This window comes from Glossina fuscipes, unplaced genomic scaffold (genome assembly GCF_014805625.2).
Source record: "Glossina fuscipes isolate IAEA_lab_2018 unplaced genomic scaffold, Yale_Gfus_2 155, whole genome shotgun sequence".
NCBI classification, from domain to species: domain Eukaryota; kingdom Metazoa; phylum Arthropoda; class Insecta; order Diptera; family Glossinidae; genus Glossina; species Glossina fuscipes.
The window spans coordinates 1,081,053-1,104,043 of record NW_023998498.1 but is presented as its reverse complement, the minus strand read 5'-3'; the positions used below and the strand labels follow the sequence as shown (position 1 = coordinate 1,104,043).

The window sequence follows — 22,991 nt, the reverse complement described above, 5'->3', positions numbered from 1 at the left end:
ATATGTTAACATTCACTTTTATTCGAATAAATAAAAATTTCAATTCTCTACTCAATTAAGTGGGCGTGTCTGATTTTTTTCCAGTATTGTACTAGTGCTGTGAGATCATTTATAGAATATGAGTGAACATATTTGTAATTGTAATAAGCAGAAAAACCATTTTCCTTACGTTTAAAAACAAAAGTGTTCTCAGTTTATATGTTGCCGTAGGCGTGTGCTTTGTGAGATTTAGATCATTTTCAATATCAAGTTGCGTGCAATAATTTCAAATGAAATGGCGACAAAAATTGTACGGTTCCAGCCATTTACACACCGCCCGTCTTCTCCTTTAATTCTAAAGATCTAGATCCGGATACAGCGTCCGACATAATTGTCGGTTCTTTCGGTTAGGGCAAAGTTGTGAAATATTTCACAAATTTCGAAGCTTTAGTTGCAGTCCTCATGTTAAGCATCAAAACAATATTTAACATTATTAAATATCGTTAACATTACTAAGCATTGTTAAATATGTCACAATTAAGCAGAATTGAATACCAAAACATTATTAAAGGTTCGTTTATCAAGGGTTTCCCCACCACACTTAAGGTGATAGGCGCGTTGCCAATTGTTTTGAATGGCTGGCTCCCCTACACTATTATAAACGTAAATTAAAACTATAGTAATATTTGCAATAATAAATAAAGTCTCGCTTAATTAGTAATTTATAAATATTATTTATATAATATTTGAATTATCTTAGAATGAAGAAACGTTTCGATCAACTGGCTAAGGTATTCAAGCAGATTAATCCTGCCGTTGTTGAAGGAATCTGTTTCTTGGAAAAAGGCAAGCCGTGCCACCACAGTTGGTATGGTGCTTTTAGAGAATAAGCGTATATATGTTCTCAATAATTTGTAAAAATGCCAACCATGTGAGAATAAGCGTATATGTTTGTTTACACTTCTCAATAATTGAACATGTATTTGTATAATCTATGGTGACTTTAAAGAATAAGCGTATAAAGAATAAGCAATTATAACTGATTTATATTGCTGCCAAGTTTACATCTTTATATTTTCAATCCACTGCGGCCATTAAAATAGCCTGCGACCACTTCCTGATCTTATGACAATTGTTTCTTTAGGCTTGTGTTTAAGCAATCTTTGCCTTTTGTTATTTTTCTCCTTTTCGGATTTTATATGATTTTTCCTTTCTTTATCATAATTCTCTTTATCCTCATCATCATCATTATCTGAAATGTTTCCAATTCCACAAGTATTCGTTTGTATTCCCACATCACAGCTTAGTTTGCTAGTTCGGGAGTTGGGTTTATCGGTTGATAAATTAGAGTAGGACGAATTAAGCATAACATCGATAGGTAAATTTAGTTCCGAATACGATTGACTCATATTAATACTGTCACCATTGGCACCGTAACTGAGATGACGTTGTAAATTCAAATTTAAGTCGGACATTTTCAATAAAGCTTTGTCATCGTTAACTTTCAATAAAGTTTTGTATTTACTAACGTTACGTTGACGTCTGAGATTGCGTTTCTTAATGTAGGAACAAACTGCATTAGATGGAGATTTTCTCGATTGTTTGCTACGCACAGAATTCCGTTAAATTCTCTGATTTGAATGCTCATCAGATTTTTGCAATTCTATTGATTCCCCAACTGTCGTGGGTTTTTTGTGTAGATTATTTGCTTCGGCTTCATAAATTTCCTCAATTTGTAGAGATTCATTAGATCTATTGGCATCTGTTTCTGTTTCGTGCTTGAGCATAACATCAAAGCAGGAATCCTGCATTTTAAACGCTGAATGAGAACTTTTGCCATCCGAAGAAGACTCTAATGTACGTTTTTGCAGAAGGGGTAAGATCCGGTTTTCTCGCGAAAAACCGTTAGCTGGTTTTTTCCTTTACATCGTTAATAAAAAAAGTACCATTTTTGGAGAACGGAGAGAGCACAGAGTTGATTTTAATAAATAAGAAAAGTGGTGAAAGAAATTTTCTCCAATCTGTCAATTTTGGAGTTTGTAGTTATTTTCATCCGATGGCTTTTCACTTCGCGGCTCAATGAGGAATGCTTTGCTTATCAGTTTTAGGGATGCCAAGTTGTCGGTGGTACAATCGGAACACGTTTTGCTTTAAACTTTTTATCTCTGCATTTTTTTGAACAGGAGGATATAGGGGATAGTTGGACGGGACGGTATTGATGATAAAATCGATAACGTTGAGTCCGCAATTAAAGCTATTTGCACTACCAACCAGTGTTTATATAGTTATTAATCTCGTTCAAATAAAACTTCTTAGTTTACTGAAAAAAGATAAGGAAAAGTTAAGAAAATTGGTGGCTAAGCCGGTGTCGCTATTTTCTCAAAAATTATGCTTATGAATGTGGAATATGGCATTGGTAACGACGAATTTGGTGGTAACGGTTCCGTCATTACTGCCGAATATGAAAATTTCTTTTTAATGAATGTCTAAGAGCCGAATTTGGTCAGAAAGTTGGTTAATTTAGAGGCTCGCATGAAATGGGAGAAATTAGTTCAGGTTTTCGTACAAAAATACGATGATCGAATGCCAATTATCTTATGCGGTGCTATGAATGTTTGGTTCCACCACATGTGTCACATGTAGGAATCGATTTGGCCAACTCAAAAACCCATACCTGCAATGCCGGCTTCACTAAAGAAGAACGGGAGAAAACGACTGCGCTCTTAGCTTTAGGCTATATAGACACCTTCAGACATTTCTACCCAGAACGTAAGCGCGCTTATCCATTTTGGACTTATGTGGGTGGTGCCAGGGCACGCATAGTTGGTTGGCGTTTAGGTTACTTCCTTCTATCGCAGCGTTTTTTAAAAAAAGTAGTGGACAATTGTATTCACTCTCAGTGTATGGGAAGTGACCACTGCCCTATTACCTTGTTTTTGAAATTGTAAGCTGGCCAAATAGAAATAAAAATTTCAAAATAGTATAGTATTTGCCAAGCAGTTCCAACTTTTTTAAAGACAACTGACACTCCTGGACTAGCGGCGAAAGTCTACATACGTTGACCACCTTGAACATAAAAGCTGTTACATTAAACTTTTTTGAATGATTGGAGTTTAAGCGACACGCACGCACTTTAATATTTATTCGGAATGCCATGGATCAATGTATAAAGCAAATAACGTTAATATTTAAGGAAAAACGTTAAGTTAAAAGTTTGTGAAAAGATCGATTTCAGGAGAATTTCCTTACTCTACATTATTTTCTCTAAATGTTTTTTTTTTTTGCAAACAGATCGTCAAATACGCAAATTGTTAAACCATAAAATTCTGAGTTTTAAATCTCCCCTTAAAGGGACTTAACAAATTTTGGCATAATTTGTTATACAATTTAAAAATGCAAAGCGAAAATTCTTATTTACTTAACACTGCACATACGATATGAAGCTTGTTTCTTGTTTCCAACGATGCTATATCGATTTTATGCATGTATTTGGAACGCGCGGTAGCCAATGCACCCAATGTCGTGAAAAGGGCGAACGTATATATGATCAACTAAAATCTTAGGGTTCCTCTTTGGATTGGTCCCATGTAGCCTTTACAATGGATCCTCAATTAGGCAAAGCAGTGACTAAAGCATTCGTTCGTTTGCATGAAGAGGGTTGCATATATCGAAGTTCTCGTCTAGTTAACTGGTCATGTACTTTACGTTCAGCTATATCTGATATAGAGGTGGAGAAGGTGGAAATATCTGGACGCACTCTTCTTTCGATACCTGGTTACTCCGACAAAGTGGAGTTTGGTGCCCTGGTGAAATTCGCCTATTGCGTAGAGGATTCAGATGAGGAGTGGCTACGACCCGCATAGAGACTATGCTTGGAGATACTGCGGTAGCTGTTCATCCAAATGACGAGCGCTACAAACACTTGCTTGGCAAATATGTTAAGCATCTTTTCTGCGATCGTCGCTTACCTATAATTGCCGATGATTTTGTAGATATGAATTTTGGTACTGGCGCGGTGAAAATCACTCCTGCTCACGATCTCAATGATTATGAAGTTGGTGAACGGCACAATCTTCCCTCTATTAACATATTTACGGATGAAGGTCGTATTGTTGGTGACTGCGGGAAATTCAGATTGATGAGACGTTTTGAATGTTGCAAAAAGATACTATTGGCTCTACAGGAATTGGAATTGTATCGTGGATATGATAATAATCCTATCGTTGTGCCGTTCTGCAGTCGCTCTAAAGATGTGGTGGAACCAAGGCAGTTCGTTCAGGTGAACTGAAAATTATTCCAGAACATCGTACGAAAATTTGGTACTATTGGATGGATGGTATACGAGATTGGTGCGTGTCGCGGCAACTGTGGTGGGGTCATCGCATTCCTGCATATTATGTAACTTTTAACGATGACACAATAATGGGTGGCACTGTATGTATAGCATGCTATGAATCCAATAATGAAAATTTATGTATGTCTTCCGTCTTTAGCGGGATAATAGTGATTATTGGGTGGTTGTTCACTCCAAGGCTGAAGTTTTACAAAAGGCTTCGGAAAAATTTCAAGTTGAAGTCTACAAAATTGTTTTGCAACAAGATGAAGACGTCTTAGATACTTGGTTCAGTCTGTTTCCATTTTCCGTATTTGGATGGCCTGATCAAACCGACGACTTAAAGACTTTCTTCCCTACTACTTTTTTGGAGACTGGGGACGATATTCTCGTCTTTTGGGTGGCTCGAAAGGTCTTTTTCAGTCAAAAGTTCCTGGGGCAGTTGCCTTTTATGGTACGCGACGCGCACGGTCGAAAGATGTCCAAATCATTGGGCAATGTTATGGACCCAATGGATGTTATCTATGGTATAACGCTGGAGGGTCTCCAAGAACAACTAATGGCATCCACTTTAGATCGCAAAGAGATTAAAACGGCCAACGAAGGCCTTACCCAAGGCTATCCTAACGTTTCATTGAGTGTTATAAATTATTTTAAAACTTTTGTCTCTGCGTATATTAAAAAGGTTTATGGTTTAAATTTTTTAAAATTAAAAAAAAAATCACGAAATTCTTTAGTTTACAAAGAAAATGATTTAACGTTGGCTATAGAACTAATTGGAGTTAATAGCAACTTTCGGTCGACTGAAAGTCTGCCAAGCAAGGCTAACAAGGCTTTATTAGACCCATTAAATACATACACTCTTAGCTAACTGACTTTGTCGACCTTAGTAGCGATGGTGAGTATACTCGCCAAACACGGTAGGTGGATAAGATGAAATTAGGTTTTGACGAAATGACTTCATAAAACGACAAAAACTTTGTGTAAAATAAGTTAGTAGATAAATATTCATTCGTAACAATAAAATTTAATGAAGAAATCTGGGAATAATGGACATAGGCAGTTAACTTGTTTATCGATGTGAAAATCTCGATGGGCATATTCTTGAAATAGCGTCAAGTGGCAGACACAGAGAGAGAGAGAGGAAATTAATGAAAGTAGTAGATTAAATGGGAGTTATGCATTTGTAAAACACACACATATATATATACATAAACAAACACATATTTTAAATTGGTATGAAAAATTTGGTCAATTTTGGTCAAATATTTGAAAAGGCATTATCTTGGTTATGCCAATTTGAAATCATTGTTCGAAGCAGAACGGTAATCTATCTTCTGTAGGCTTAGGCAAATTAACCGTACATCGACCAATTGTTTAAAAGAAATTTGGATAACAGCAATGTTAACGTCTCTATCGTGATCATTACACAGTTATCCGCGTTTGACAAGTACACGTCACTTACCGTTCAATAAAAAAACTCCAAAATTCCAGAAGTTGTAATATATCTGTGTGTATATGTCATTTAGTGACAATATCTTTGTGTGATAATATCAATAAGCTCGTTATAAATTAAAGAGAGGCAAGGAGAACTAGTATAATGAGTCATGGCCCACCAGTAAATACTTTACACCTTGCTACAGTTATAAATAACTGCAGGGCAACAAATTTCCTCAAAATATTTCGAACCTCATCTGCGGTCTGCAGGTTGAACAAAAAAACACAAACATGGATGGACTGACAAATTTAAATCGAGAGATGTATTAAAAGATGGATCTATTCCGAATCCTTCAAAAGTGATGTGAGGTATAATTATGTTCAATTCGCCTCTTCAGCACATCTCTCCCCCACTTTATACCAGCTACCCGTTCGCTCATAAAGTGCCTACATGGAGTCGATCTTCCTGCCGCCCCATTTTCTCTTCTACTTTGCTGCAACGTATACCACACGTAAATTAAGTGAAATGTTTAAAATGTTTTTCTTTTCAATTCTTCCTGCTTATTATTAATTGTATTATATTTTTGACAACTTTCGTTTTTCTTATGACAATACTTTGTTTAACAATGACTTGTCATTTTCTTATCTAATAAAAATGAAATCTTTTTTGTTTTACTCCCAATGTGCGCCCATGAAATGCATCTTGGAATGAAAGCAAACTTGGATTAGACGCCTGGGTGGGCAATTTCTCATAGGCGATTGAGTATCTTCGTTAGTGAAACAAGGATCTTCGCCTCGCTTCTTTCGCATATAAGTGATAAATATATTTTTATAAGCATCCTCGTTCACAAACGAACCGCACATCATAGTACTTACATTATCTAATCCCTTGGAAGCTACGTCTTTAAGAATATTTTCTAGTTTCATTGCTCAATCCTTACTCAGAAAGTAACTCAATGCTGGACGATTGACTAGAGTTTTCACATTCTTAGAGTTATTAAAAACTCGTAAGAGACTGGAATGATTATAATCTAATAACATCGAACCTATTTGCATAAACGTGTCCAGCATAACATTGCCATCTACATCCCATAAATAGTTTCCGCAGTTTTTGCGTTCGCGGGTATATTTACCGTGGACTGACACACGGATGAGATCGTTGGAAACAAACGTACCTAGATCGATTTAGAATTTAACAATGGTTAAGATTATATCCACTTTCTAAAATCTCTGAGGATTATTTGTGACCATTGAAAACATTTTGACAGAGCGAACATATTTCCATTCGTTACGGTGGTGTAAAGATGGCTTCTGCTTTTCGGGTTACCGCAGGTTCATCATACACCAACACAAAAGCGGATGGAAACCGTTGAAACCGTTTTTACAAAGTGACCATTCTCTTGTTGTGGTGCACGTAAAAATAGATTTTGGTTTCTGATTTTTTAAGCAAAATTTAATCTCACCGTATATTTTTGCAAAGCAATGTTGGTAACCCTTTATTTTATTATATTTAAGTCTTCTCGCTTTCTTGCATTTCCTCCAATTGTAGCGCGTTTAGGCAGTTCTTTTTCCACACTGTTAACATTTAAATTGTAATGGACATTGTATAGGCTATGTTCGATAAGTTATATGTTTCGTTTTATCTCGGTAGCTCGGCGTTTACTCTTTGTTACAGCTTTTTATCATCGACCATCACTTACAAAACTGCAAGCCGACGATACTCTTATAGGCCATAACAAATGATCCCACTAATATCATTTTTGCATCCAATCAATAAAACAATTTCCAAAACATACGCAAACAATGGATTCTTTTTCGTAACAGCGGCGTTTCCTTTTTAAGCGGCACGTGCATCAGTCTTTTTCTTTTTCTTGAAACATTTTTGTCCGGTTTTTGAAAAGTTTAATTTTAGAGCCATCAAAGAGATTAGGGAAAGAGTTTTGGAGAAAACTAAGTAATGTGGTTAAGTGAACGACTTAATACTTGTACTAAAGTCAGCGGTTGAGATTGTCAACTTCAGATAATGACCTTTTATGTTTTACTTAATTGAATCCTTTGATATTTTCGTTATTTTTATTTCACAGATTTTATTATTAGTTTAAAGTTAAACAAAAAAAAATTTTTTTTTCTCTTTAGTTTTAAGAAACATTTCACTTAGGGGTTGCGCAGGTATTATCGCTAAATTGGCTTGGACTGTCGTCGTCAAAAGATAATAAAAATTTTATTTATATGTTTAAGTTTACATAGTTCAATAGAAGATAAGTGTTTTATACTTCTTCAAGTTTATTTAGCTACTTATTTATGTATTAGAAGAGTTTAGATATAAAGCTGCTGTTGTTGTTGTTGTCGTGAATATTTTTGTTTGTTCAATGGCAGTTGAAGCATTAATATCGATTGAGGAACAGCTATGATGGTCGTGGTCGTGGTGGCTGTCGTCCCCATCTATAAAAAAAAGAAGAAAACTGACTTGCACTTGAAACTTATAAACAGAGATAGTTAGTTGGCCATAATACCGAGAATTTGTAGATATGTGTTTACGATGTATGTGAATATACATTCGGTATATGATAGCTTTTATCTTGATAATAATAATAATACAATGTATACCGACTTTATGATGAATATAATAAATTAATGTTACGTTTTATTTAGCCCAATGGCTTAGAATACTAATTGTTTTGTGACTCTTTGTTAAATTGAGGGGAACTATTAACTCTGTATTTATCTCATATGTATTTACTGAACTCACCCAATAGTTGCAGGCCAAACATTAATATAAAACCGGTTAACAATGCTGCTAAGGTGGCCAAACCACTATGGTGTTTTGATAATATTTCAAAAAATATTACATACAATAGGGTGCCGCAGGCTAAACCTTGTAAAATCGCTGACAAAATGCTTTCCTCACTTGCATTACCATTATGACTAATAAAAATTCCGATTAAAATCCCGAGAGGGCTAACGGTCGCAAATGTTAAGGTGTAGATTATCGCTAACATTGATTTGGTACGAGCGACGATTAGCTCTACACTTACGCAAAAGGCTAAAACCAATTTATGAGCTGAAACGGCCGCAAATAAGAACCAGACCGAATTGGTCGAATCTTCCAAACCAATGGCCAAACCCTCAAACACTTCGTGCAGCGATAAGGCTAAAACTATGAATAATCCACGAAAAGATGAAGTGATTACATCTTCATTTTTTCCATTATGATTTAACGGCAAATGACTATGGCCGGGCGTACAATGATCTGAACAATGTTTACCAGGTTGTAGCGTGTTCTCAACCGACCGTTCGTAATCGTTATGATGATGGTGACCATCACTTGAAACTTTGCCGTTACTTTCGTTCACATTGTGCGCGACATTAAATAAATTATTTTCGCTTTTCATTGTTTCTTGAGCCACTCTAACAGTAACGAAATCATTTTGGCCGCCATTACTGCTAACACTGTTAATTCTTTCATTTTTATTTAAACTTTGATTATTTTCATTTCTATCCTTAACTAAAGCACTATTCCTTATGCTGTGCCCACGTTCAAAAGCCGCTTCGGCTCCGTTATCTTTCAGTTTGTTGCTTTTAGATCGATGCAAATACCGGTAGATGGCTTCCTCGATAAGATACATGAAGAAAAACCCTGCACACATTAGCATCTCTGGTATGGCGAAAGGTACTTGAGCAATTTCACCGCATTGTTGTAAATGGCTTACGACTTCTTGTACTTCGGGCAGTAAGTGCACGAAGGTCGTTGCCAGTAAAACGCCGCCACCGAAATATAAAAGGCATTGAACTGTCTTTGCTGAGCGCGCATTTGCCGTCCTGTCGGTCCATTTGTAGTAACGATTCAGCATATACGGTATTGAGCCGAATAGTAGAGTTGCTATTAGCATACTGACCATAGCCAGGCATTTGGCCGTAAGTAATTCCGAGCTGGACGATGATGTTGCATGATTATGTTCGCTCATTATTTTAATTAATTAATAATACACGTCTTTACACCTAAACGTTTTATTTATTACTACTTTTCTTTTCTTAAATTATTTTTACCGTTATATCACAGAAAAAAAATTTTTTTTTATAACAAATAACACTGAGTGAAGTTAAAACTGTTATCTATTTTTGTTTGTATCAACAGCGAAACAAAAAAATTTAAAAAAAAGATATATATTCGGTTGTCACTTATGAACTGTTAGGCGTATATAGATGTACAAGCAATAGCGTATTTATTTAAGTATGCCACCTTATGTTCAATATTTATATGTTAAAATCTGCCGCACGCGAACATTTGTGCAAACACCAGACGTCATAAACGTAGCTGACATACTAAGCGCAACGAGAATTAAGTAAGTTACTAAAGTAACTAAAGTAACTAAACAAGTATGTTATTTGTTACCCAACTCGTGTTGATGTTAAGACTGCACACAGCTAGTTCTCTAAGGGTGTGTTCTGCACTTGCATGGTGCTGTAAAAAACTTAAAACTAATGAACAAAAAGAAAAAAAGCTTTACTTGTCTTGAGAGCGAAACTTGAAAGCCCACCACCACCTTAACCAAAAGTACAATACAATATAAAAGTGAGAAAATTTCACTATCAATTTCAGGCGTGCCTGCTGACCGATCGTCATCGCTTTTATGCCAAACTTTTCAAAAAATTTATGATAATTTGTACAAAATTCCTGAGTAATATTTCTGTTAAGGATTCCAAGTAATTTAAAAAAAGAAATATGCCGAAAATTTGGAGGATTTTCACAGTTTTTTCGTTGTTATCAATTTCTTTTCTTTCAAGCTTGCTAATGCAAGAAATTGAGAAGGCTTGGCGAAAGATACATGAATAGTCCGACGTGTAGGAAGATAGGCAAGTTGGAAGGCAACGAAAGGGAGGAGGAAACGGAAAGATATAGAGGGCAGAGATACGTAAAGGCGGACAAGCAAACGGACAGAAAAGAGAAACAAGCGAATGGTCTTAGAAATTGATAACCAATGGAACGATTGCGCGATAAGAACATTCATTCAGTCATTGCATAGGCAAATAAACGCAGGATTTGCCGTACGAATAGGTGAACGGGCGAACGTGAACTTAGATGAATGGGAATTATGGGAGAGAAAGAAACGTACGACCGTATAACCGATGACGAACAAAAACGTGGATAAACTGAGAAATACAAAAACGTTCACTTGAAAGAACAAGCGAATGATCTGAGAATGAACCTGTAGTATAGAGCAAACATAAGTGCACTTTATATAACCTATCATATGGCTCTGAATAGTATAAACTTTATGACGAAATTAGTATACCTACGCCTATACTTAGTGGACATAAGTATAAATTTTATTAAAATGAAATCATATGAAACGTTCTTGAATATGACTTTCAATATATAAGTGACAATAAAGCGGCCTATATTAACGGCTCAAATTACTTAAGTACTTAAGCGATAACTGCGGAACAATTGTAAACCTATATATTTTATATAACAAAAACCAATAAATTCATTAACTTTTTGTAGTTTACTTTTTTATATATAGAATATCGTCTAATCGAACATATGATTTATTTCAATGAGGGAGAGGTAGGGAGAGGAAAGAAATTAAAAATGAAATTTCCGTCCTTAAAATAATAGAGAAATTTGTGCAACAGATTTGTTGAACTTCAAAGATATATCTCGTTTCGCGAATTTAATCTGAAGGTAGCCGTTGACATACATGATTCGAATTGTTCTAAAGAACTTCGTACTGCCATTTTTTGCCATTACTGCTATTACTATTCATACTTCTTCGTACTACGATTACAGCAAGTGACCTTTCAGGTTTATCTATGTATCTCGTGCTAGCATATTTCTACCTAATGTGATTTCTTACATACTTGTACAGGGTGTCACAAAATTAACTAATCGCGAATAATTTTCCAACTTTTCACAACTCAACAACTACATTTAAGATATAGAATAAAAGGATATCAAATGTCACCCTGTCAACGAAATAACAAATTTTTGAGGATCATTACATCTTGGTCTTTAAGATTGTTTGATTAAGGTTTGACAACGCTGATTATGCTTTCTTTAATTAACGAAAATGAAGAAGAAATTCACCTCAACCATGGTGACATTCTTTATTTGTCAGTTCTTGCTTTGGTAAATTCTATGAAAACCAGTGATGATATTAATGCAAGCCAACGCTAACGCGATCATTTGTCACACAAATTATATCGCTCATAACCTGCAAGGTATTAGTTATCTAGCAGAGCAAAAGTTTATCAGTTATCAAAAAAAAAAATAAAACAATATTTCATAAACTTTTTTTTTTATGTCAACTCCTTTCGAAACACCCTTTATATACATGATTTTGTATAGATACAGTGAAAGACAAAAGTTAACATATATCCGAAAATTTTTCAATTTTTCAGAAATCTATGGCTTGAAATAAAAGCCGCTTAAATAAAAGTAAAGCTTTTAATTAAGCAGCTATTTTTCCTAAACGGCTGAATGCGAACACGAAAACTAACTTTCAGTTACGTGATTACCTCCAGATGCATTGTGTTCATTGGTATTAAATTTTCATTTCTCTTGATTGACATTATTGTTCTTCTTGAATTGATGTCTTCTTTCATTTTCTTAACAATACGGTTGATTTTGCCGGCTCTTTTCTGAAATTCTGCCTGTCTGTCGTTAATCGGAAGAGGACCTACAATTGAATTAACGCGCCAGTTAGTGATAGTCGTGAAATATATTTGCTGTTCACCGAAAGTTACATTCATCCAAATTTCACTTTAGTTTTTATTGCAAATTTCTGGTATCGAACTCACTCATGACCGATACATACATGTTTTTAACAAAAATTTTTTAATTATGTAAAAATTTTAAATTTCATGTGTGCATGTCTACTTTCGTTTTTGACTGTATATAAACGATTGCATTCTGTTGTCAATGAAACATAAATATGAACTATGGAAAAAATCATTCGTCTTATCTAGTACTAAAAGTTTTCTAAATGAGAATTTGGTCACCTCACAAAAGAGCAATTAAAAGACAAAAAAAGTGAGAAATTTTTGATTATAAATATTTATTTAAATCCTTCATTCCTGTATTTTCTTCATTCAAATCGGTAGCTACAGTCATATGAAAATTTAATGTAACATTAATAGATTATTTAAATTATGGAGTAACTTGTTGAATCGATTTAAGTTTGTCTGTCCGTCAGTCTGTCGTTCTTGTTTTCTTACAGTATGTTCGCCCTACAGCCTGAAAATTTTTGAATTATTTTGATGAAATCTAACACAAAGGTATGCTTTGGTTTAAGGACAAATTCTATTGAAATTGCTTCGAATTTGACTACTTATAACGCTTTATACTGCAATGTCAGTGTAATTGTGGCTGACTAATAGTATGTTGACATTGTAAATTTTTTTTTGATAGTTTATGATGGAAAGTGGGTCGTAAAAGTAATTTGACATAAAACTTAACTGTAACAAATTTCGATCAAGTAGATCTGTTTTGTGGACATCATCGTTTTTAATATTTTATAATGAAAATTGCTGCTTAGTAATTTAATCGTAGGGGATTTGAAACACATATATATTTGAAACACAAATAATTTATAATCTGTTGTGTTAACACGAAAATAAATGGTAAGGAGAGAGCATCTAATGGTCGGTCTTGTCAGAGTATATTACTTTTAGTTGAGGTTAGTTCTAGTTGACAAAAGACCGTTGTGAATTGAATTCACAGTGCATTCTCACTTTCGCTTAACTTGTTATGTGTTTCCGAAATATCTTTTGCTGATGTACCATACCAGTCGAAGTACTTGGATGTAATCTGATAAAGTAAAGAGTTATAGTTAAGAATAAGCTAAGAAGTCTTTGGCCTGTCACTTGTACTGCAGCACTGTTAATAGACTCAAACGCTTTCTGGATAGTGCCAATACAATGGTGTGTTAAGCGTGTCATGACTGCAAATAAATTATACAACCATTTAGAAAACAATCTTTCGTTTTTAGAATGTGCATAGTACAAAATAGTTTCCTAAGAAAACGATTTTTTTTGGTCATCTCGATTAATTTTGTGACACATCGATTTATTATGAAAGACATTTTCAATAAGAATCTTTTAATGAATTCATTAAAGCGACGAGATTTCCATGCGAACTCTTCTTCTTTAAAATAATATGATGAAAATAGAAATCCCACACACAGTAGTAGGTTTTCTTTGAATAAATTTTATCATCTTTACGAGTAAAAATACCCATGACGTTACTGCTGTGAGAAATTGCAATTTATGCGGTATTCGATTTTAGTACAACAAAACGACTTAATTAGCTGCGCGTATATAACTTTAATAAAAGAAAATAGTAGGGCGACAGGAGAAGAAACAGGTAATTGGATGATACAGAAAAAGGCGTATGTGAACTGACTCACCGCAGAGACCGAGACAGAGAGCCTGCATTGTGTACTTTTCAGGGAGAATAAAATATAAGATTTTTTCTTTGTTTATGAGTTTTTGATCGCAGCGTTTTTTTTTCGAAAAGTTGCTTGAAAAGTGGTTTCAAGTGGTATAAGAGAGAAAAATTCCATTTTTTATCCGGCTAAAGTACTCGCTTACAGCGATGTATTGGCGTGAGCGTCGCCAGATGTATTTTAAATAAGATTTGTTATTTGCTTATTTTAAACGAAACCTAAGCTTTGGTTATGTTAGAAATGCTTTTAATTCAATAATAATTAAATATTTTTAAAGCGTTGCAAAAAATATTTCATTGCAGCCGATATCTGGCTAAAATTAGTACATAACTGGTATGTGTGGGCGGGAGCTTCCAAACATATCTGGAGACTCTCAGCAGCATATAGCGAAAGGCTTAGATACTCAAGGGCCACGAACTTATGCCCAAAACTCCAGCTCTCCAGCATCGGCATAATGTGGTTTGTGTTATACTTATGCACAGATATGTCAAATATCCAGAGAAAAAATAGATCTATCACCGCGCCTGAAGTCTTCATTTTTGAAACGAATGTTCAAGAAAACCACTCCATTTTATAGATAGAAAGAGTAGTGTATACCTGACATTCGTTTATGAGTACAAAATTTGCGAAATAATAGATCAAGGCAACGATTCGTAGTTTTTTTTCAATACAATTCAAAGTTTTTTATTTGTTATTTCAAATAAATTTTTTCCCTTATTTAATAAGCTGAATTTTTGGCCGATTTTGAACATTTTTCATTGAGCTGTTATATTCGTATGATAAATAGTTGATTTCGTAGGTGTCTCTAATGAAGGTATTAAGTCGCTGCGTATGTAAAGCCATATTTTCACAAAACGATCCTGGATATTTATTTATTTATTTTAATTCGACTTATACATGAAACTCAACTAAACAAATAACAGTCGAGTTCAATTGGCTTTTAATGCAAAACTTATATTAATTAATTATAAAACTTAGTATAAGTACAATAAAACAAATAAGAAGGAAAAAAAAAAGAAAAAGAAAAAAAGCATGCACACAATCAGGATAGAGCCACACTTACAACCGCTACAGGATCAAATTGCAAATGAACCCTTAAGCCATCGCAAACATGCACAAGTCTGGCAACCGATAATAATTAACAATAATTCATTTTCGAATCGTAACGAATTTTTAAGTACGACATAGGTAAATCACGCGTATTAAGTAATGTTGCTTTAATGGACTTTAAAGAGTCCGATAATGAGAATAAGTGATAGAGGTCATTTAGGTTCTTTCAAACGACACGGAGCGGATTAAACAACTCATAATTATGTTTACACTGACTAAGCTTAACCAAGATAAAGTGCCTAGAGAAGTGGTTAGGAACATTAAAGCTTATTTCACCAAGTAATGAAGGCGCGTCAATAGCACCATTTATTACTTTGATTACAAAGGAAACGCCAAGAACAAGCCTACGTTTCTCAAGAGAGGGTAAGGACAGCAGAAGCAACCTATTTTCGTAGGGAGGAAGAGAGGAAATATAACAAGTAAGAAAATTAAATTCGGTCAGGATTGAATCTTTTGTACCCATCACAGTTTTTATATAGAAAAGAGAAAAGAAATAAAAGAACAAAATTTTCATGCTCTATAATATAAAATGGGAGCATCTGATTTCTTCTATTTTCAAAATAGAAGTTTTTGTCATATATGCATATGGAGGTTGTAGGCGTGTCCTTTGAAAAGTTTACGTCAATTACAAATATTTTTACAAATTTGTAGGCAATATCTTCATTTTCGCTAGCGGGAGACAGATGGACAAGCGAACAGGCGAGCATGTTTAGGTGTATTTCAAATTTGAAAGTGGTCAAGAATTTGTATACTTTATGAGGTTTTTGAAGTTGTTTCCGGGCCTTAGAAAGACATTGAAAAACCAATTAAATTTTTATATATTATAATATTGAGTAGGCGTGGTCAATTTTTTCATTTTTGTACCCAAATGCCACAGCACCGCCAATAGAATATGGTTCAAATCTTTGTATATTTTTTTAATACAGTTTATGAGTAATGAGGACAAAATCAATTTTTAATCCCTTTGTAAAATAGAGGTGGTCTCAGTTTACGCGGTGCTGTGGACGTGTCCTTTGCCCGATTTGACCCATTTCTAATATTATTCTATTAATCTGCAAGAAATTGGAATGTTTCTGCCAAGTTTGAAGTCGACAGCTTGATTTTTGCGCCCAGGAGGATATATAAGAGAGATTACAAAGGCGGACAGACGGACACGCTTAAATCGATTTAAAATTTGATGCTGATCATGAATATATCTACTTTGTGCAGTCTCTAATGCTTCCTTCTGGTCGTTGCGAACGGTTTGACAGAACGTTCTTACGTTTTCTACGTGTTATTACCCCTTTATGGAATTTTTTTTTTTATTTGACAAATAATCTTTCAAAGAAAAATAACAGACATATTTATGTGTCAAAAATCCCGTAAAGTATAACATTATATAGCATTGAAAAAAGTCCCTCAATTAATTGTCAAGTTTTTTATACTTTAGTTTAGAATAATAAATTAATTCCTTATCAGGTTTTAAAATTCAAAGTGTTCGAACAAAAGAAAGTAAGATCATCCGTGACAAACAAAGCAAACGCTATCAATTATAACTTATTTAGATCTCGTTTAATTACTAGCTAAGCTAGAGAAGCAAATCAAGTTAGAAAAGCAATCAAGCGAAGCAATTTGGTGTCATGATCAAATGAAAACTAAATTGACGTGAAGCGAAAAGGTTTTTCCCAAAACAAAACGTTCTTTATAGAAATGTACTGCACAAAGGAAAATCAAATAAATGTATTATTATACGAATTTTGGCTACACTTCACCAGTAAAGGCTTATCTTAGCAAGGGATTGCTTTCTTAACTGCGGGTTAAAGAGATAAAGACAAAGATAGTATTGATATCAATCACCGAAGGATGAAGAGTACGTTGCTTTTGTCTAAACGTTTTCAGCGCCCAGAGATCCCATAGAGTACATATATACATTCTTGATCAGCGTCAAAATATGTATTCACATTCTACGCCTACATGTGAAAATATCAAAAAAATTGACCGCGCCTACTCAATATTATAAAATATTAAAACATGATTCTTTGTCAAAGTGTTTTCAATGCCCAGAAAGATGCTTCAAATACCCCCCCTGTTGTTGGTCAGTATTAAATCTGAATCGCTATAGAAATGTTTGCCAGTCCACCTGTCCGTCTCTCTGTTAGCTGCTATGGTAAATGCACAGTCATTGAAAGTCGTTGCACATAAGCTGATCTTGAAAATAGGTACCTTTTGGGTTTATTAATTTCCTTTTGCCCATAAACTACTGCAAATAAATGGCATAAATTTCCATTTTTAATTTACCAAATGAGTAAGAATGCTGTAATAAGGCAAGGCCAGCAATACGATTAAGTTTTATATCATTCTTATCATTATGAGCGAATTTTCATCGGAAAATATTGAAAATTAGGCCTTTTTATCATCATCATATCATCAAAGTTTACAAACTAATTCAGAATGGGGAAATACTGTTACTAAGCGATTTTTGTTGTGAAATTTTAAAAATAATATATTTTTACTCTTAACGATCTGTCCGCCTCTAAATACCCTTCACTGTCCTACTACTATTCATCTAAAGTCTTTTTCAAAATATGGCGTTATATGGGAGGTGGCCGAAATAGTGGTCCGATCGGAAACTTTTTCAATAGAGTTCATCGTTGGGCTATAACGCGATAGTGTACCAAATACATACGAAGACTTTTAGGCGGAACACAATAGCACATGGACGGACATCAGAGAGACAGATGGGCAGGCAAGCTTAGATCCGGGTTTATTTTAGCCCTTCTGCTTGGTAAACGCAACGTTCGCGCAAACTTAATATACGCTATACCACAGGTAGTGTATGGTATGAATAGAAAAAATATTATAGAGTATGGAAATTTAGTGTTTTCCTTTTCTTTACTCGTTTTTAGGATAACGGTGATGATATAATTTTTTCCTTCTTTTCACAGAACTTAATACACATTTAAAAAAAAACTTTAGGCTCCTAAACATTAGAATTTACAGAAGAGTTTGTATGTTGCGAAAAATTGAGAAAAATTCATCGTATTTATCTAATCTGGCAGATGTAATGGGATACGTGTCGACATCATTAAGTTCGCGTTGAAAGTAATTTAAGTCTCCATGAGGCAAGTGAATGAATAAGTGTGACTTTACTTTGGAGATCGATGTGCGCTGATGATTTTCAAATTTCTTTGACTTTTTTAATGAAAGAGGGAAAAGACACATACATTTACATGCCTGCATCAGTACTCAATTTTTTTTATAGTCAAACGCATCATCGTCATTTTCATTTCTTGCATTAAAAGCTTTTCGCTTAACGCTATGAAGTCTTTATGACTTGCTTGACTCTCATTCCGTTCATGACAATTGCTTTGCTTTTGTTTTCAAATGACTTTTTTTCACTGCTTTGAAAGAATTTTATATTGCTTTTCACATCAGCATAAGAAAATAGATGGTCCCTGCGGCTTTTATGTCGGCCATGTATGTCAAAGCGTTTGTTATTTGCGGTTATTTAAGGAGTAAACACCAAAACTTTAGTTAAATCAGCTTTACGAAATGAATAAAGTTGAATTGTTTAAAAAAAAGTAGAAATCGTTTTATGATGAAAGCATTGGCGCCGTGCACTTAACGTGAAGTATCCGTAGGAGAATAGTATTATATAATAAATTCGCGTGAGCTGATAGTGCCACTGAAATATTATCTAGAATCACCTCTTAATGGCTTAAACGTTACGAAATAGCATTAGCGTCCCAAATGTTATTGCGTGGTTGACGTTACGATATGTGTACATTTGGTGCCATCAAGTTGGGCGAACTTATAGCTAAAGCGGTTAGTGTGTTTATCGACAATGCTGAACAGTGAGCTTGTGTTTGTTTTAGAAGTTACTGCCGTAACAGCTAGGGTCAAAAAAAAGGATGCCATTCTGGCGAAACTTAAGAGAAACACGCAAGTATTCATGATATCTCCCAGTCTTTAAACGCTTGCACGCGAGCAAACGTGGTTCCAAAACGAATCCAAACATTTGAATGCCATATAATCTGACTTAAGAAGAAAGGTAATCGGCCAAATTTCTTTTTGCGAATTTCTATTGAAGTACATTTGACAAATTTTGTTCAGAGAAGTCTGGTGATAATTGGCATTTAATTTCACAGTAATGTGAAAAAAATTTAGGACAGGAAAGCGGGAGAGTGAAATGTGGTGGAAGAAAGAGCAGACCGTCGTAGTAGTAAGAGAAGAGTGACAGCGCGGTGAGAGAACGATGGAAAGACGGACACGAAGACGAGCTGAGAAGAAAGAAGAGAGAGAGAGAGATGGAGAGATAGGCAGTGAGTAAGCAGAAGTTTCGAAGTGGTTGCTGAACAATCCGCAACGCAAAAAAAGGGAGAGAATTGAGTATTGTGTATTTAACCTTCAGCTAATGGAAATGCAGTCTTCTCTTGATATTGTGTATTACACTGATTCAATGTCCTCATAGTCCAGCATTTATTCGTTTAAGTCGCTCCTTTTCCGTCATTATTGCATATTCGATAAAGTAACATAAACATCACGCTGTGTCACGCTGAATATTAGTTAAATATCTACCACGAAGAAATCAAAGGTTATAGGCTTTCAATACAGATATGATGAACAATTGTGTTTATAAAAATTCCCTAAATGCATTACTAAAAGCTCGAAGTATACCTAATTACACACAGTTTGTATAAAAAACTCAGGCACATACATATGTACAGCTGTAATGGCTATCAAAAATGTATGAAAATGATCGCTCGAATTTTTGGTGCTGATTGCTTTCCCTTACGTGACTATGATAACAAATCACACATGTATATATGTATATGTAGATGTATAGCGCAAACATTGAACAGATATAAAAGAACACGTATTAAAATAAGTAAACATGCACTTACACACTCTGTTCCATTCTATACGTAACAGCTCTGTTATGAAATGTTTGTATTGGTTGTTATAACAGCATCCGTGTGTCCGTCAGTGTATGTATGAATTTTATATAAAAAACAAGCATACAATATTAATCTATTCACGTTGTGACGAATTTTGAGGGGCCATCAGTGAAGGTAAATAAAGGAAACTAGTGTAGTTTGTTTATATGCACACTTGCGATTTTAACAGTTTGAACATTAGAGATACCAAAAGGCGGATAAGCAGATGAAACGGGTTGACTATATGCATTTCACTTGCATATGTGTATTTTTCGGATACAAACAGAATGATTAAAGTTTTATATGTCACCTTGCGACGTTGAATAAGCTATACATATTCCCTTTTTCATTCTTCATAGAGGGTGCACAATAACAATATGTACAGAAGTGCATAAATGTGTACAATGTATGTATGTGAGCTTTTGAATTATTTAAGCATTTTTACTGTTATTATTACAACTGTTATCATAGTTCTTTTTATGCGGTAACCCATCATGGCGATACATTTATTTTTTATTGTACCCACTGCCGAAGGATGAAAGGTATAGTCGTTTTCTCGAAACGTTTGCCGCACAAAGAAGGATGCTGCAGAGACTTTATAAACTATAAATATTTTTGACACTGAGCATGAAATTTTAAATCGATTAAGCTTGTCTGTCCATCTGGCTATCTATGCGGTGTACGTTGTTGGCATTCTTATGGTTACAAAGACATAAATATCCACTTCAAATTAGGCAGAAACATTGGAAGCTCCTGTATGCTCGTATTGAAAATGAGCTAAATCATTCGAAGGACACGAGTACAATACTATGTAGACTGAGATCAACTCTGTTTTTTAAAAGGAATAAAAAATGTTTTTTTGATTAAACGACAGTAGATCAATCTACAAAGATTTAAACGTATATACTTTGAGCGATGGTGTAGTATCTGTATAAACATGAGAAATTTGATCGCGGCTATCGAATATTGTCGGATATCAACACTTAATTTTTCTTTAATGTCTCATAAACCCCGCAAAATTTCTAAAATTTTTGGCAAAATTTAAAAACACTTAACTGTGTCCATTTGCCCGTTTGTCTATCTGCGGTAATGGGACTCAAATTTTGCAAACGTCGCGTCTACCACGTCCACTTGCCTATGCAAAAAAATTGTGAACACCTTTGCTTTTCGCGAAAATAAAAATATCAAAAGAACTATCAGTTCCAATCACGTTGGTGGAAAATTATCACACTGTATTCACGACACTGTCTATTTTCTTCTTGTCTGCAAAAATTGCAATTTTCAAAATTTCTTGACAAAAGTGGCGAAGTAATAGTGGTTCGGTATTCTAAATTAGTGTGGAAACTTTGGGCCGGCTGAGGCCTGATTTTCGATGCTTCATGATTAAAATCAGATCATAATAATAATTAAGGATACGAAAAATTAACTATATCAAATTTAGACCGTCCCGGCCTATGTTTTGACTGCAACCCTATACAAGGATTTTCATGAAAATAGATACTTTATAGGGCAGCGAAGTCTAACCAATATTTAAATCACCCACGCCTATTTTCCCGTCCTACCCTATATAATGATTTTCAAGAAAATTGTTCATTTTAGGGCAAAATTGTCAGTTGTTTAATTGATATAAAAATTATCTGTGCTGAATTTCGAACCCATACCCCAATTTTTTAACCTTTCAGGTGTAATCATTCTTACGGAAAACAAGCCTTTATTTGCAAAGAAGTCTAAGTTTTAACATGCACTTCGCTAATATTAAGTTCATATAAAAACAGAGTATAATATTGGTGTTCTAAGAAGAATTAAGAATTATGTTAGACAGTATGATGTACGTTATTTGATAATCGGCCTAGCCCGACTACAATGTCGTTACTTGTTTTCTTACTTGCTTGTTTGTAAAATCATATCGATGGCTTTATAAATGACGTGATTGGACAAACTTGAGTAAGGCAAAATTGTGATGAACATAAATCTACGGCCCGTTGAGGGTTCTCGTTTGCCGTTTCCATTCGCCTTAACATTGCTCGGTTCCTTCTACCATTCTCCGGCCAGTTTTTCTTCGTCCAATTTGTTTTTGCATAACGCGCCGTCTTTCGTTTCTCTTCCTGTTCTGTCATATATTGATCCACACTTTTTTTTCTTCTGTCGTCATCTTTTTTTGGTCATTCACCTATTCTTGCTTCTGCTCGACCATCATTACGTAGAATTATGTGCTTTCCCGCTGATTGCTGTCCTGTTTGATTCTGCTTTCCCCTTCTAGCCCGCCTTTTACGCAAAGGCCATTCGGATTATTTTTTCGCCCATCTGTTTATGCTTTCCACGAACGTCTTTCTGAGAGTCCTTCCATTTTCCTATTTTTTTCTTTTTTAGTCCAACTGTTTAGCCACCTCTCTCAACAACTATTGCTTGTCTCTCAACTCATTTCTCCTCGGTTCGTCTCTTCTCCCGCTGTAAATATAGTGAACCATTGCCCTGACAGCAACTACGTCCACATCCTGCAACTTGACAGTCCCTTCCTTTCTCTCCCTCGCAACCTTATAAATTGAAAATAAACGCTTGGCTGCACTAACAAATTTAAAGCCAAAATTCGTTCTGTACTTATATACACCGATGTGTCTTAAAAAGTTATTGTGATTGTTATCTAACACATCTTAAGTCCATCTTTCGTTCATATATACAAGTCAGTTACTGTTGTACTGCCCATAATCAAGTAAAGAATGCTGATGATGGGTTTACGGTTTGGTTTACCTTCGGCTATGGAATACTTCT

The 22,991-nt window shown here is 34.8% G+C and overlaps 1 protein-coding gene and 1 pseudogene across 1 annotated transcript; one reads left to right on the top strand and one right to left on the bottom strand.

The window, feature by feature from the left end:
• Positions 1–3,458: 3,458 nt before the first annotated feature.
• Positions 3,459–5,183, top strand: LOC119641608 (annotated as a pseudogene).
• Positions 5,184–7,921: 2,738 nt separating this feature from the next.
• On the bottom strand, positions 7,922–10,069 carry LOC119641615 (zinc transporter ZIP3-like). The gene is made up of 2 exons (XM_038040391.1): positions 8,499–10,069; positions 7,922–8,191 (listed from the first exon to the last, which is right to left on the bottom strand). Exons 1-2 carry the CDS (start codon positions 9,712–9,714, stop codon positions 8,049–8,051), a joined length of 1,359 nt encoding a protein of 452 aa, XP_037896319.1. The 5' UTR covers positions 9,715–10,069; the 3' UTR covers positions 7,922–8,048.
• Between the last annotated feature and the right edge of the window lie 12,922 nt (positions 10,070–22,991).